A 13,642-nucleotide genomic window follows, 5' to 3' on the forward strand; every position below is an offset into this window, starting at 1 on the left:
CAACCGACACACACAGAAATATTGCTGAAGAAAAAGAGAAAAAAGAGTGGAAAATGCCCGCCGCATAAATAAAACTCTTCATTTGGATGCAGGGCAACTGCAGCTAACTTCACGTATGTCACAGGAATAATCCCCCCCCCCCCCCTCCTTGGTTATCCTTGTTAGCTCCTTTCACGTTTTCTGACGTGGTCAAATGCATTTCCATTTCCACGCTTCCTAGCCAAAACTGCAAACAAATTTGTCGGTTGCCGCGCGGTTTTTGACCAAAGTCAGCAAACCGCTGGGTAAAATGGACCATGGACAAGTGCTTCAGTTCGGGAAACACGAAACTTGGTTAGTGGCCACCAATGGAGAGAAGTCTGGGAAAGTAATATGTAGTAATATGTTCTAAGGGGCCAAATTGTAATCAAATAAACCCTACTTCACCTATACTTACGATAACAATAACGATTTTCTAACGATAAAAATTATGATGGCGAAACCGATAACATTTTTCCAACAATATTTTACTTTTTTACATTCATAAATTCCAAAGATTAATCGAATAAATGGTTCTATAAACCCCTAACCTAAATTAGCCACTGATATTAAGCTACATTTAAGTCATTTTAAACACTATCGTGCTCTTAATTTAAAATGTATCTGAAATGCTGATCGATTGCGCCACCAAATCGATGACTTTTCACGCCATCAATCGTTTGGGAAATATCGCAGAAATACGCTGCTAATTACCTTTCGCCGACATCTAATGAGGGGCCACCGAATCGCACATCATGGATGGAAATGAAAATGAAAATTCCCAGCACAATCATTGATTGACCACACCACTCCATCACGAAGTCCCCAGTGCGAAATGCCCGGCTCGAAACACCCACTGTCGATTATCGAATGGCCATAATTAAACACCCTTCGAGGTGAACTTAATACATTTTCGGATTTTGTATTTGCTATTTGGCGCTTCGAATTTTAAATTTTCATTTTAATTTCGATTTGCCAACAAGGGAAACATTTGCTGCCGGTTCGCATCTAATTAGGGATTTTGGTTTGAATTCGGTTTAAATTTCTATTGCCTTTTAATTATTTTAAATAAGCTTTTTGGAATTTCCGTTGGTTTTTCGGACTTGAAGTTTGTTTCGATGGGGTTTCGGTTGTAGTTATTAATTATGCTGGGCCATAGGTTTTATGCATATGCGTATGTGTGTGTTCAAAGCGACATCACATTAATATCGCGCATACGACAGGTGGGACCGTAATTTCATTTTATGAACATTTTCTTGTCATTTTTCGGTCTCACTTTTTTTTTTGTTGCCCGCTGTATTTTATTTTTTTCTTTTAATAATTCGACGCCAAATGTTGTTGCTGCTGTTGCTGTTTGCATAAATTAAATGTTGCATTTATGCACATCAGTGCGCATTTAAAATTGTACAAATTGATTAAGAACGATTCGCATTAAAAATTTTCAAATTGGATGAGTGCGCTGTGTTCGATGCATGTTGTTCTTGTTGTTGCTGTTGTTGCATTGTTGTGTTGTTTTATTGTTGCTGTTGCCGGCTCGCATTGCTGATAAATGATGTGAAAATCAATTAAAATAAATTACCAGACTGTAGTGCGATGGGACTCTCGGTTCAGGAGAGAAATGTCAACTTGCCCATCGGAGTGCGAAGCAAACATGCGAGGCACAGTTTGTCCATGTTCCAAATTGGGCGAGCAGAGTTATGCGATAGTTGGGCAATAAATAAGATAGGTGGAATAATTAAAGATTTTTTAAAAATATATATAAATTTTTTGGAAATTTTAGAAATTTGTTTTTACCAAAGAAATAACTAGAGTTAAAAAAAATGTATTAGGGTGTCAAAAAGTATGCAATAAAATATTTTTTCATTCCTTTAGTTCAAAGGAACGCCTTATAAATCCCCCGCCTTATTTTTCTAAAATATAATTTTAATATATTCTTGAAAGAATCACTTATTATTCTTGATTTTCGGCCATAATCCATTGATTTGGCTCATCATGAATCATGAATATACTTTATTTAAGCCTTGTGCATCGCCGCCAGATAATACGCTGTTGATCGAAATGATTTTATACGATTTTAATATGTTGACTATTAAATTAATTTCATATCATTATTGCGGCTGAGCCAACTGACAGATTATCTCGCACATTACTCATATTTATGGCGAAAAATGGCGGATAATTTCGGAAGGCATTTCGGCTCCATTTAAAAGCCGATTTCACGAGCTTAGAACTAAAAATAAAAGAAAAACTGTCCTGATCCTGTTTACCATCTTTAATTCAACACACCCAATTTCCATTTTAATTGTTTTGCCATATTATGTTATAACACTATCGTCATGTTTTTCCCGCGATTTCCTTTGTCATTGTAAGCGCATTAACAAAAATGTGCAACAAAATGTTGATGGTTGACAAAGATGCTTTGCCGCTCGGCCGTGGCGATTATTTATGCATATTGTTCAGATTTGCATATGGCGAATGTTCAACAACCGGGGATTGCCAAAAGGCGGTTAGGGGGATCGCCGGTAGGGGGCGTGTCACGGTGACATACAGTGTGCCATTTTTCTGTTCTGTTCTGTGTGCTGTGTTGCATGTTTTTAGGCGCTCGACGTTCGACGTGCATATTCATTAATAATAAACCAAATTACCTATATTCCGTGCTCCCTCCCTCCTTTTATGCCCCATATTGTGGCTATATCGCTTACGGCCCCTCTATATCCTGTGATTTTTACCGCCACCACCCCCTACCCGTTCAGTTTTTCCTCCCTTTTTCACCGCTTATCCGCTTGCCCAGTGCAATTTAATTATGCAGAACTCGACAAATAGGTGGGAATGGGGAATGGGGGCTTTTGGAGCAAAATCGGGGTTATAGAGCCTTTCTGTCTGGACAGGAACAGCGGCTATATCCTATAGCACAACCCCCCCATGTGTGTGTGTATTGTGGCGTACATAATATGCATGCACACGCAGCACTTTTGGGAGCAGTTCGAGTTGTTCCTGTTCGTCCTGTTGTTGCTTGTTGTTGCCAATAGTTTTTTCTCACTTTTTTTTTCGTGGCCTGGCGGACGGTGGAATTGCCTGACCCGGATGTTAGCCAAACACATTGTTGAAAAAGGAAAATAATGAAAGTATTGCACTCACTTTTTGGCCACAGAAATCACTATGGTTTGGAAATCTTTTCTAAAGGTGCCTAAAAGAATGCAGTAATATATTTTATTTCTAAAAAATCCCATAAATTCATTTTGAAAGACAATGGTATTTTTCCATGGCATACTTTTGGACACCTTTAAAAGTGTTTTGAAAAGCATTCAGGTTTTTAGAGAATAAATATAAAATTTAAAAGTTCAGGACACTGTGCATTTTGTACTTTTGCCACCTGTTGTTGTTGGATCCTGTTTGTTCTTGTTGTTTTCGCTTTGCGTTATGCATATTCTGCTCATGTTCGACAAGTAAAGGGACATGTCGTGTCAGTTTTTTGCGCTTATATGGGCCAAGATGCCCAACACATTGGGCGCCATTAGCGGCCATCGGGATTTGCATGTTTGAGCGTGTCTCGCTTTTACTTTCACATTAATTGACGGGCGAGGGGAGGTGGTGGGAAAAAGGCGAAAGAGGAAAACCAGAAAGCATTTAACGCGCGTTTCGCGTGAACGGAATGCCCTCCACCGCCACCCACAAAAAGTGACCGCATCGGGGGCTTTAATTCCACGTAAACAGTTCTGTTCCACTTCCACATTCCCCAGTGCATTGAACTGGTATTTTGTTGGCCCGAAACGCAAAAAAAAAATATGAATGCATAAGCTGAGTAACAAAGCAACGCTTAAATCCCAGCGGATCTGGGATGATGATTAACCCCTTAATGACCACTGGGCAAATACAGACCATTATTCGGGGTAAGAGCTTTTGAAATAACACTAATTTGGTGAAATACCAAAAAGTACTTATTAGATATGAAATCAAATAATGAAATATTTGATTTAAATATACGGAGTTTACATTTATAATAGACTTGATATATTTTGCTGCTAAAAATCAGATCAGCCAAAGTTTAGCTGATAAATTCCTGAACAGAACGAGTGTATTTTTCTTAAGCCCTTTTGGTTTTTCCTCTTTGGCTGCTTCTGCTGCCACTGCTTCCTCTTATTGTTTTCCCTTGATTTTAGCTGACTGAACGCATAAATCTGCGGCTGCGTGCGACTTTTGCCACCCACAAGCCCGTTTAAACCCCCCCCGTTTTTCTACCCTTCTCACGCTGCCGGAAGACTTGATAAAAATCTTTGTTTTCGTTTCGGGAAATGCTTAAATTATGTTGCTTAGGCGACGACGGCGCGTCGTTTGTTGTACTCGACTGCATGGGAACCAAAAACAGCAAATGGCAAATCTTCAGTAGGAACTCAAGGGGAGGCAAAGTGCAGCAGTTGACAGGCAAATGAAGTGCAGCAATTTACATAGTTCAACATGCGGAAAGCAAGGGAAGTGTGGCAGTGAAATGGGAATGAAAGACAGAGAGAGAGAAAGGGAAGATCCCATTTCTATTCTTGGCGAATAACTATAAAGTACTACCTATTTTTCCAGAAGATCAGAGATCTTCAAACGAAATTCTAATAAATTCCCAATTTTTCTATGTACTTTTAAGAGCATACAACTACATCACTCTTTCTACCTTCAAATTAGGCAAATTTCATAAATTTAGTAGACCGCAAAAGAAGTGAGCCAAAGTTATACTTGTCATTCCTGTGCTGCGCTGTGCCATTACTGATATTCTGCTTCTTGTTCTTTGGCGAATGTTGCTAAAACGTGTGCGCATAAATATTTAAATGCCAAAAAGTCACGTCTTGAATAATTGTTTAACTTGTGTGTGCAGAACGGGGTGGCACATGTGTATTAGGGTGCGGGGTTAGCTTGCTATTGCTATTTTAAGAACTTTTTCAACTAAGTGCAGCTGTTACTGCCTGTACTTTCCCTCTACATACTCGTATACAGCTACAGCTCAGCCCCCCTCTATATTGCCCTCATATCCTTATTTCGACTGCGACTTGCGTCAACAGGCACAAGGATTCATTATTATGAACGCAAATTACTCAAACTCCCACACTCATGCACAATTAAGTAATGCGTGTGTGAGGGTGGTGGTTCGTTTGCCTGTGTGCTGCTGTTAATTTTCATATTAAATCCGTTAAAATGTGCAAATACCCAACAGGCACTCACCGAGCACGGACCCGAAGCACGTCGCCTGCCCAGAGATGGCAACGTGACACGCATAAGCAGTTTTAAGTCATTTGTATATAATATAAGACATTAGGTAAGCAACCATTTAATTGGCGCCCATCGTGGGGCCAATTTCAAGTGCTCGATGATTTAATGTGACATTGCTAAACGGTTTCAGATAAGGGTAACCGAAATGAAGACTTATAAAATAACACATTTGGCGCCCAACGTGGGGCCATTTGTAATATAATTTACCTATATTACTGTAATATCGACGAGTCTTAATAAAAGCTTTTACCTTCAGATTCCGATCTCATTATCACCCCATCACGCAATCATCTCCGGATCGAACCGCACTAAACAAAATCCATTCAAGATGAAGCGAGGGAAAGTCAAGTCAAGAACGACGACGCCGCGTGCCACCCTCGGGTGGGGAATTTCAATAAACGAGCATCGTGTAAGTAAAGTTATTAAAGGTACTTATACAACCCCAAACCACCAGTAACAACAGCCCCACAGCCACCTATGTGTACATATAGTTACCTACTTACCTGTGTAACTACTTACATTATGCATATTACTTTCACCCACTTTCCACGGCATTTTTGGCTGTTCAAATGCGCAAAATGTAATACAGGTTTCGGATGTGTGAGTGTGTGTGCTGGTAGTATTGAAAACTGGGTGGAGAAAGGTAGCGCACTACATCATATTTGGGAAGCAAAAGACCTGCTTCGAAGGAGGCAGGGATCGACCAAATGGTGTGAGTGAAAATGAGCATCGAAGCAAAATCAGTTTATTTTAGATATTAAAATGATGGAAGATAATTGGTATAATTTCAGTCTAATTACGGCTCAATAAATTATAATTGAAGCTGAGACTTTAATTGGCGCCAATCAATGCCAAACTAGTGATTGTTTCATTACTGCACCTGGAAATGTACGTTGAGTCCTTGTACCAAATACATTGAGGTTTCTAAGTAGCATCTTCCTTGGTTTCGACTTTGCCTTAAGCATAACAACTTCCGTATGATTGTCAATTAGGTTGGGTCAGGAGAACCGACAGCAGAGTTGCATTCCGGTCCGACAAGCATGTGCAGGTCAGGTGAGCGCTTGACAGCAGCAACTAAAAAATGCCGAACGCAACTGTACCGCACTACTGTGTATGTGTGGGGCAACATTGTGCCAGGCCAACCGAATTGTTAATAACTGGCAACTGGCACGTGCTTACCTGCAGCTAACACGGCTTTCTCCACCTCCCCCCTGCCACCTCATCCCTTTTTTATCCTCCTGCTCTCCTTTCGAAGGAAAATGGCCATAAAAAGCCGGGGCAAAGGAAACATTTCCACATGCCCACAAATTAGTGGCACATTTGGGAGAAGTTCGCCATGTGTGTGTGGATGGGGATGTGTCTTTTGTGGCTTCCATGCAGCAAAGTTGCAGCCACCGAACAACCCACAACAGGCCACAAAAACAGCATTAACTAGCTGACAATCCTAAAAGTGGCTGAAGCTACGAGATTCAGGTGGCAAGTATAAAATAAAATGGCAGGATGACCGAAACATAATAGGATGTCAAGACGTTTTTCGGTTCTTATGTGCGCACCAAATGGGGAGTCAAGTGAATGTACCATCAAAATTATTATTTTTATGCAAGGTTGAATTGCACGAAAAAAAATTGTGAAAACAATGTAATCTATTCAGATTTGAAGTAATGCCCTGGCCAACATAAATTCATCAATTTCAACGATTTCGATAATTGGCGCCCCCGGGCGGTCTTTACCGAATTGCAATTGAAATGCCTTCAAAAAATATTTTTCTTTGTGCATATTTGCTGCTTAATTGAAAACCAACAAGATGGTAATGACAGTGAAAAACTTAAACTGATATATGTACATGCATATGGGCAAAACAAATGAACACGTATCTGTTTTTATAAGCACGTGAAGCTGTCAAGGACATGAAATCGGTAAGTTGTTGTTGATTCTGTTCGAACAGAACGAGCAGAGTAGTGTAGTTCAGGATTCTTTCAATCAATAAAGAGCTCCCGGGCAGTTCCATTCGCCAAAGCTCATTACAAACAATAAACAAACAATGGACGGCCAACCAGAATAACAATAATACAGAAGAGGCCAGAGTTAAACAATGGAATAATGAAGTTAATATGCTCCTTGCAACACAAAACATTTTAATTGGGGTATTAAAAATCAAATAATACAACAGTTGGTTATTTTTTATGATGACTCGATATATATAAAATAAGACATTGGGTATGCAACTGGCGCACAACCTTAAATCTTTTTACATGCTTTTCTGAAAATCGAATAATAATCTGAGCTGCCAGTGCCATTTGCCAACCCTTGAGGCTGCATCCATCCAAGGATCCCAATAATATCCTTGTTGGCATCACCTGTCAAAGGCTATCAAACATAAATAAACGGCTTTCGGTTCGGATATCAAATGGTCATCATTATCACACTACCCACTTTAAAGTGCCAAAACGGCGAGGCAATCACACATTTTATGGGCTTTGATTGCTTTTGACATTTATTGATTTATTTGGCCAGAGAGAGAGAGAGCGAGAAATGCAGTCGAATGTGAGTGTGCAGCTGGGATGTAAATATTTATAAATTGCTGATATGCAATTAAAAATTACAGCAACAAAATGACAGCTGCCTCAGGTGCAGGACCACATGCACATGCAAATTAAGCTTCGTTGCCAGCCAGCTCTTTAAAATGCAAATGTGGGCGAAAAAGGGTTCCAGATTTCCACAATCTCGGATTAAAACGTATTATTCTTAAAATGCATATCCATCGGCTTATAATCATGAAAGTAAGCAAAGTACATCTTATGAAAATAAATATTTATCTTAGATGGGAATTAAGTTATTTTCAACTACAAATACATTCTTTATTGTGGCTTAAATTCTCATGTTCTCAGGTGTTAATTCAATACTCCTGGTTAACCATAGTAAGTTGTGCGGAGGAGTGCAAAAAACTGATATGACATGCTGATTACCTTCATGAAGGTGTTGAAAGAGATGGGTGGAAAGGTGGGCGGTCTTATAGAGGCGGGCTTATGACTGCGCGCAATAATAAATTTCAGTATGCGTTTATATTTGGTGCTGCAGGGCAGCCAGTTTTGATTGAAGGCCGAATGGCCTATCCGTGAGCTCTAAAATATATAAATATATAAATAAAAAATATATATAAATTAAACATTTTAGAAAACTCACCGAGGAGATCATTTCATCACCGTAATAGCAGACCACAAAAACCTGAACCAATGAGGCTGAGAAAAAGATAAAGTACAGCACAATATCCTCGACATTGGAGGCTGTTATCTGAAAGCCAGCGAAGCAAATGACCAACGAGGCGGCAATAAAGTTCCATAGGATCAGGAAGCTAAATATGTTGTTCACCTCCTCGCTAAGGCTGAAAAAAAATAGGTGAGTAGGTTATAAGAAATATTTGATAAGGTAACATAAATCTCTACACCCAAAACTAATATCAATTTTAACTTTATATGCGGCCCCGTAAATTCGATATGCTCGTAATGAGTATGTCATGTTAAAACGATATTGCATAGCCAGAAATTTATATGCTTTTTTTTTGTATGAAGAGATTATTTGGGAATTAAAATTTTTCGAAATAACCTCTAGAGATATAAAAACAATATTTGACCTACTCCAAAGCTCTGGCATGATAGACGACCAAATCGTGGAGATATTTGATATTTTCCTCATCCGTATGATCGCCGCCATCGTAAGCCTCCAGATCGTCGGCTATAAAGTTGAAGTGCATAGTCAGCTGGGTTATGGTCGTGATTAGCAGGAGATCCACGCAGACGTAGGAGACCCCAGCCACATAGGCACAATGAGCCAATCCCCAGTAGGAGAACCAGTAGACCGTGAGATCCGTTTCGGCGTCATACGGAAATAGGATGTGAAAGCCGTAGTTGCGTTCAAAGATCTCCGAACCCATGAGGTAGTACTTAATGGTGGACTTGATGGCCGGATAAAAGCTGAACGACGAGGTGTAGGTCATGCAGAGGATGGTGAACAAAGTCATGACCCTGTTCATGTGCTTCCTATAATACGGCACATGGTACTTCGCTTGCGACTCCGGATCGATAGGATATATCTCCTTCAAATCATCGAGTAGCTTCACCAAACGCTTCCGATTCACCGTCAGTCCAAATTGCTTGAAGTCGGCCATGAAACTGAAGCCAATGCACGGCGCTACGGCGGTGGCCTCCAAGAGAGTTGTCGTCGACATGATGTGCACTATGAAGTACGCGATTTCGCCCACCACATACGCATTGAAGTTGAGGAACCCGAGCACCAGATAGAATCGCAGCAGATAGCGCCTTATCACATTGGGATCCCGGTCCGAGTACAGATCCTCGCCGATGGTCTTGTAGAAGGTCATCGGGAATCGGGTGAGGTCGTCAAAGGAGACCACCTCATCATCAGACTTCGGCTTACGTTTGCGGAACAGCATGACGATGCGGTTTAATCCCCGGATCCACTGGGCCTTATCCTTTTATAGGACTCACCCAGGGGGCTGCAGGACTCCACCATTAAATTGTCATGAGCCAGCCAGGCCGTGCTGACCTCATAATTACTTAATTGAATTTGAGGTAATTGCAGACACCTGCCAACATTGGCTTGCTGAAATATTTAGCCCTTAGAGCTAAGCCGTAGGAATGTTCCCATGGCTACACGGAGAAAAAATTTTATTTCATTCAGTGGTGGATCTAGAATTTTGTACTGATATCACCAGTAAAATTTTTTTTTACATCATAAATTTTTATGAAAAATGGCAAACAAATAAAATGTCCAGGTTTAAATGCCAATTGATTGGAAATTTAAGAACGAGTTCAGAAAGGTATAACAATCCATATTTGGATTAATATTTCCATTGTTACGGTCAAAAAAAGAATTTCGATCTGGGTTTTTGGTAAAAATATGAATTTTACCTTTTTGTTTTTTTGCTGTAACTTGGCCAAAAATGGTCTTACGCAAAAAATAAATACTGTTTTGAAAAGATAACAAAATAATAAATAATACTTTTAGAAATATTTATAAGTGATTTGATAAATTCTAAAAAGTTCTTTCTTTTTTTCCCCCAGTGCACATATGAATAATCCCCGATGGCTGATGTGAAATTAATTCAATTAAATGCCAAAAGGATTTTCAGGGGCAGGCCTCAAAGTTCACCGGCGTTCGACATCAAAGACAAGTTCGCAAATCAAGTGGCAAATGTAAGTACCATTGTGCCTGGGGAGTCCTTCAGCCAAGATACTCGTAAAATGCCAAACATACAGACAATATATTCTTACATTCAGCCAGCGATTCGGATTTGACGAATGTGTGGTTTCCATAACTCCCTTCGTCGTCTTCTTAACATCTTGGCATTTTGATGTACAAAAGGCGCCCGGGCCGCACCGAGCTTTAATTATTTATTAGGAATGCCGGTCTACTTGTGCCAAATGTATGTTCATTCAATATATCTTAATCTGCAAACAATGTGATTGCGTATTTGCGCCATGGACGCGTGTTCTTAAGTTGAGATTTAATCTAGTCGGCCAATGAGAACAAAGAATTTCATTGGATTTGCTAGAACAATACCCTAACATAACTCTGGCTTTCGAAGAAAACAAAGCTCTGCCTGTTGATCAATTAAAGGATAATGGTTCAATAATTGAGTTTAGTATTCTGAGAACTACAATTGGTATTTGTGTTGTTAAATGATTTTAAACTCATTTAGATGGCATACAGATTGAGTCAAGGAATAAATTATAATTTAAAATTTTTTAGAATTTACTGCGCAACTTTTCCGAAATCTATTTAAATTTTTAAGTGTAAATCAAATATTCTTGTGTATCTAGCTAAAAATCACAGTACATATTTGTCGAAAAAGGACAACGGAGTTTTCGAACTCCCCCTCTCAAATTCCCCAATTCGAAAGGTCTATAATAGATTATATGCACTAATTTCCAACACGCAAGAGAAAATGGAAAACATTCCTGATCACGGACATGGAAAATATAAATTCGATGATTTGTTTACCTTACGCTTAGTTTGCGGTTAAAGTTTTGCAATTAAATGCTGCATAAATTACATGGCTTTGCGAATGCGTCAAATAATTTACGGCAAATTGAAATTAATTTGAGTTATATGGCCGCAACCGAATGCACAAGCAAATCAAATGTAAACTTTAATAATAATAATTTGCAGCAAAAAAGCCAAAGGAAGCCAGACATGTTCAGACTTGCAGGCGTCGTCGTGCTTCATCAACACAAACATACTCATACATTTTATGGTCCTGGTAATTAGTTTAAAAAATACTTATATATGGTATTTATGGCCTCGGCCGACAATGTGAAAACGAGTTGATTTTCGTATTTATTGGCCGGCAGCAGCCAGTGTGTAAATAAGTGTGTGTGCGCTGGGTAAACAATTAAATCGGAGATATCAGTGCTCATTGGGCTAATAATTGAGTTAAATATTTGCACATGGAAATTCAAAACAACTCAGGGCCTTCTGCCGTCGCCGTATGCCGTATGCCTCAAATTGAAATACATTTTAATTTGAAGCGTTGACTCAATTATTAATGCAAATTAATTGTATTGCCATTAGCACAAGCACAGGCACAAACGTGTCGCAGTGTGTCAGTGTGTCCATGCCGATGTCTGTTATTTTTACAGCGAGCGGCGGGGCAACACTCAATGCAACAGTTGTCACCCGATCGCCTCGCCACTCTTTTATTTGCGTTAAATTAAGATTTTAATTAGATCCGCCGGACATATTGTTTTTCCTTTGTGTGCCGTGTTCTTCTGCTGTAAAGTATTGTATTACCACAATAATAATAATGAAAGCACGCGGATTTGCATGGGCGGTATTTGTTTTCGAAGGATTATGGTTCATAAAGATTTTGAGTATACACGGAAGTGTAAAAATAATTGTTATTCCCATTAGATTTCGAAAATATTTAATCGATAATTTCGATATATTGGGAAGACAACACAGGTTAAATATCGAGAAATAGCTAACAGTCGATACGTTTTCAAGCTCTTATTTCCATGATACACAACACACTTTATTTTTTCGAGTGTTGCCCTAATTGTATCGACTGTTGTTCAATATACATTTGTTGTGCAGTTTGTGCGCCTAGTGAACTGCATGATTAGTAGTCGTGTAAACACGTGTAATACCATATTTTAATTTGCATGGCATTTATCAGAAAATATACTGCAAATAGGCATTTATTTTCATTTGCAAGGGAGGCATAAAGAATTATCTGCTTTAATTTACTGGAATGCCAATGTGATGTGCCAATCGAGACCATCGACAATGGCAATTTAAAATATTCTTACGCCCATACGCAATTGGGCAATTGGTAGGAAAACTTCATACAATATAGTGGGCCGCAGGGTTTTGCGAAAGGGGAAACTTCCATCACTTGTCGATATTTGCCATTTGTGGTGTGTGTGCAGCACAAAAATTTCTATTACAATTTTTGGCTCAATTTTTTCCCACTCAGGTTTGAACTATCAAAGGCCAAAGGCGCATTGGGTTTCAAAAGAGATGTGTTTTTGCCCCCCATTTTGCCCTTTCTGCATTTTCCAGCTATTCCAGCTGAGAATTGAGCTGTCGGCTGTCGCTGTCCGTACACACAATGCGTGCATCTGTGTGGGTAAATTCTGTGTTTGTGTGTGTGTGTGTGAAAGGGTATTCTCGGCCATCAAAATGTCCTTAGACATTTCGTTGAAATTTTGCCCAAAATTCCTCTCCAAGTGGTCCGCATTCTTGGCTCTAAGCTCCTTTGAAAAATCAACTTGCTCGATTATTTAGCTTACAGTGAATAAGGATGTTGTAAGAAATCCTTTCCCAAAAAACTATAGAATAAAAAACTGAGGTTTTTATTTATTTTGTATTTGTATCCTTTTGCTAAGTTATTTTTTTGAATTTTTAATTGTGTTCCTATTTTGTAAAAATATTATGAAAAATATGTGATATTGTTTTTTTCAGACGGTTACCTAAAATATCCGAAATATTATAATCGAAGGCTGAATTCGATCAGAAAACCTATTTGCAAGAGCATCCCACTTCGTTTTGAATAGTTTTCCTGCTAACAGCCTCGTTCCCTCTAACGTTTTCCGGTTTTTTACTTTCTTTGTTGGCATAATATTCAAATTGGTTGGCCGGGCAAAGAAATGCAAACTCAAAGAAGTCCTTTCTACCTTCACTGGATGCCCACTTTTTTTGTTTTTTATTTCTACCTTCGGGATGGTTTCGGAGCACTGCTTCCGACACTTCCAACATTGTTTGCGAGTGGGGCGAAATATCATCAGTCTTTTGGCAGCAGGGCAAAGGTAACGAAATCTGGCCAGAAAGCGTAAGGAAATCCATTAAATGC

The 13,642-nt window shown here is 39.2% G+C and overlaps 1 protein-coding gene across 1 annotated transcript; it reads right to left on the reverse strand.

Annotated features, from left to right (window-relative positions):
* Positions 1-8,331: 8,331 nt before the first annotated feature.
* On the reverse strand, positions 8,332-9,846 carry Or92a (Odorant receptor 92a). The gene is made up of 3 exons (XM_070218497.1): positions 8,907-9,846; positions 8,451-8,653; positions 8,332-8,393 (listed from the first exon to the last, which is right to left on the reverse strand). Exons 1-3 carry the CDS (start codon positions 9,719-9,721, stop codon positions 8,332-8,334), a joined length of 1,080 nt encoding a protein of 359 aa, XP_070074598.1. The 5' UTR covers positions 9,722-9,846.
* Positions 9,847-13,642: the final 3,796 nt, after the last annotated feature.

This window comes from Drosophila takahashii, chromosome X, assembly GCF_030179915.1.
Source record: "Drosophila takahashii strain IR98-3 E-12201 chromosome X, DtakHiC1v2, whole genome shotgun sequence".
In the NCBI taxonomy this organism is placed as follows: domain Eukaryota; kingdom Metazoa; phylum Arthropoda; class Insecta; order Diptera; family Drosophilidae; genus Drosophila; species Drosophila takahashii.

Excerpts from the sequence above, each read along its gene's own strand:
- Or92a (XM_070218497.1), bottom strand. The coding sequence starts at position 9,721 with ATGCTGTTCCGCAAACGTAAGCCGAAGTCTGATGATGAGGTGGTCTCC. Across the intron at positions 8,654-8,906 it reads TATCATGCCAGAGCTTTGGA|CCTTAGCGAGGAGGTGAACA; the intron begins GTAGGTCAAATA and ends ATTTTTTTTCAG. Across the intron at positions 8,394-8,450 it reads TGAAATGATCTCCTCGGTGA|AGCTCACGGATAGGCCATTC; the intron begins GTTTTCTAAAAT and ends TATATATTTTAG.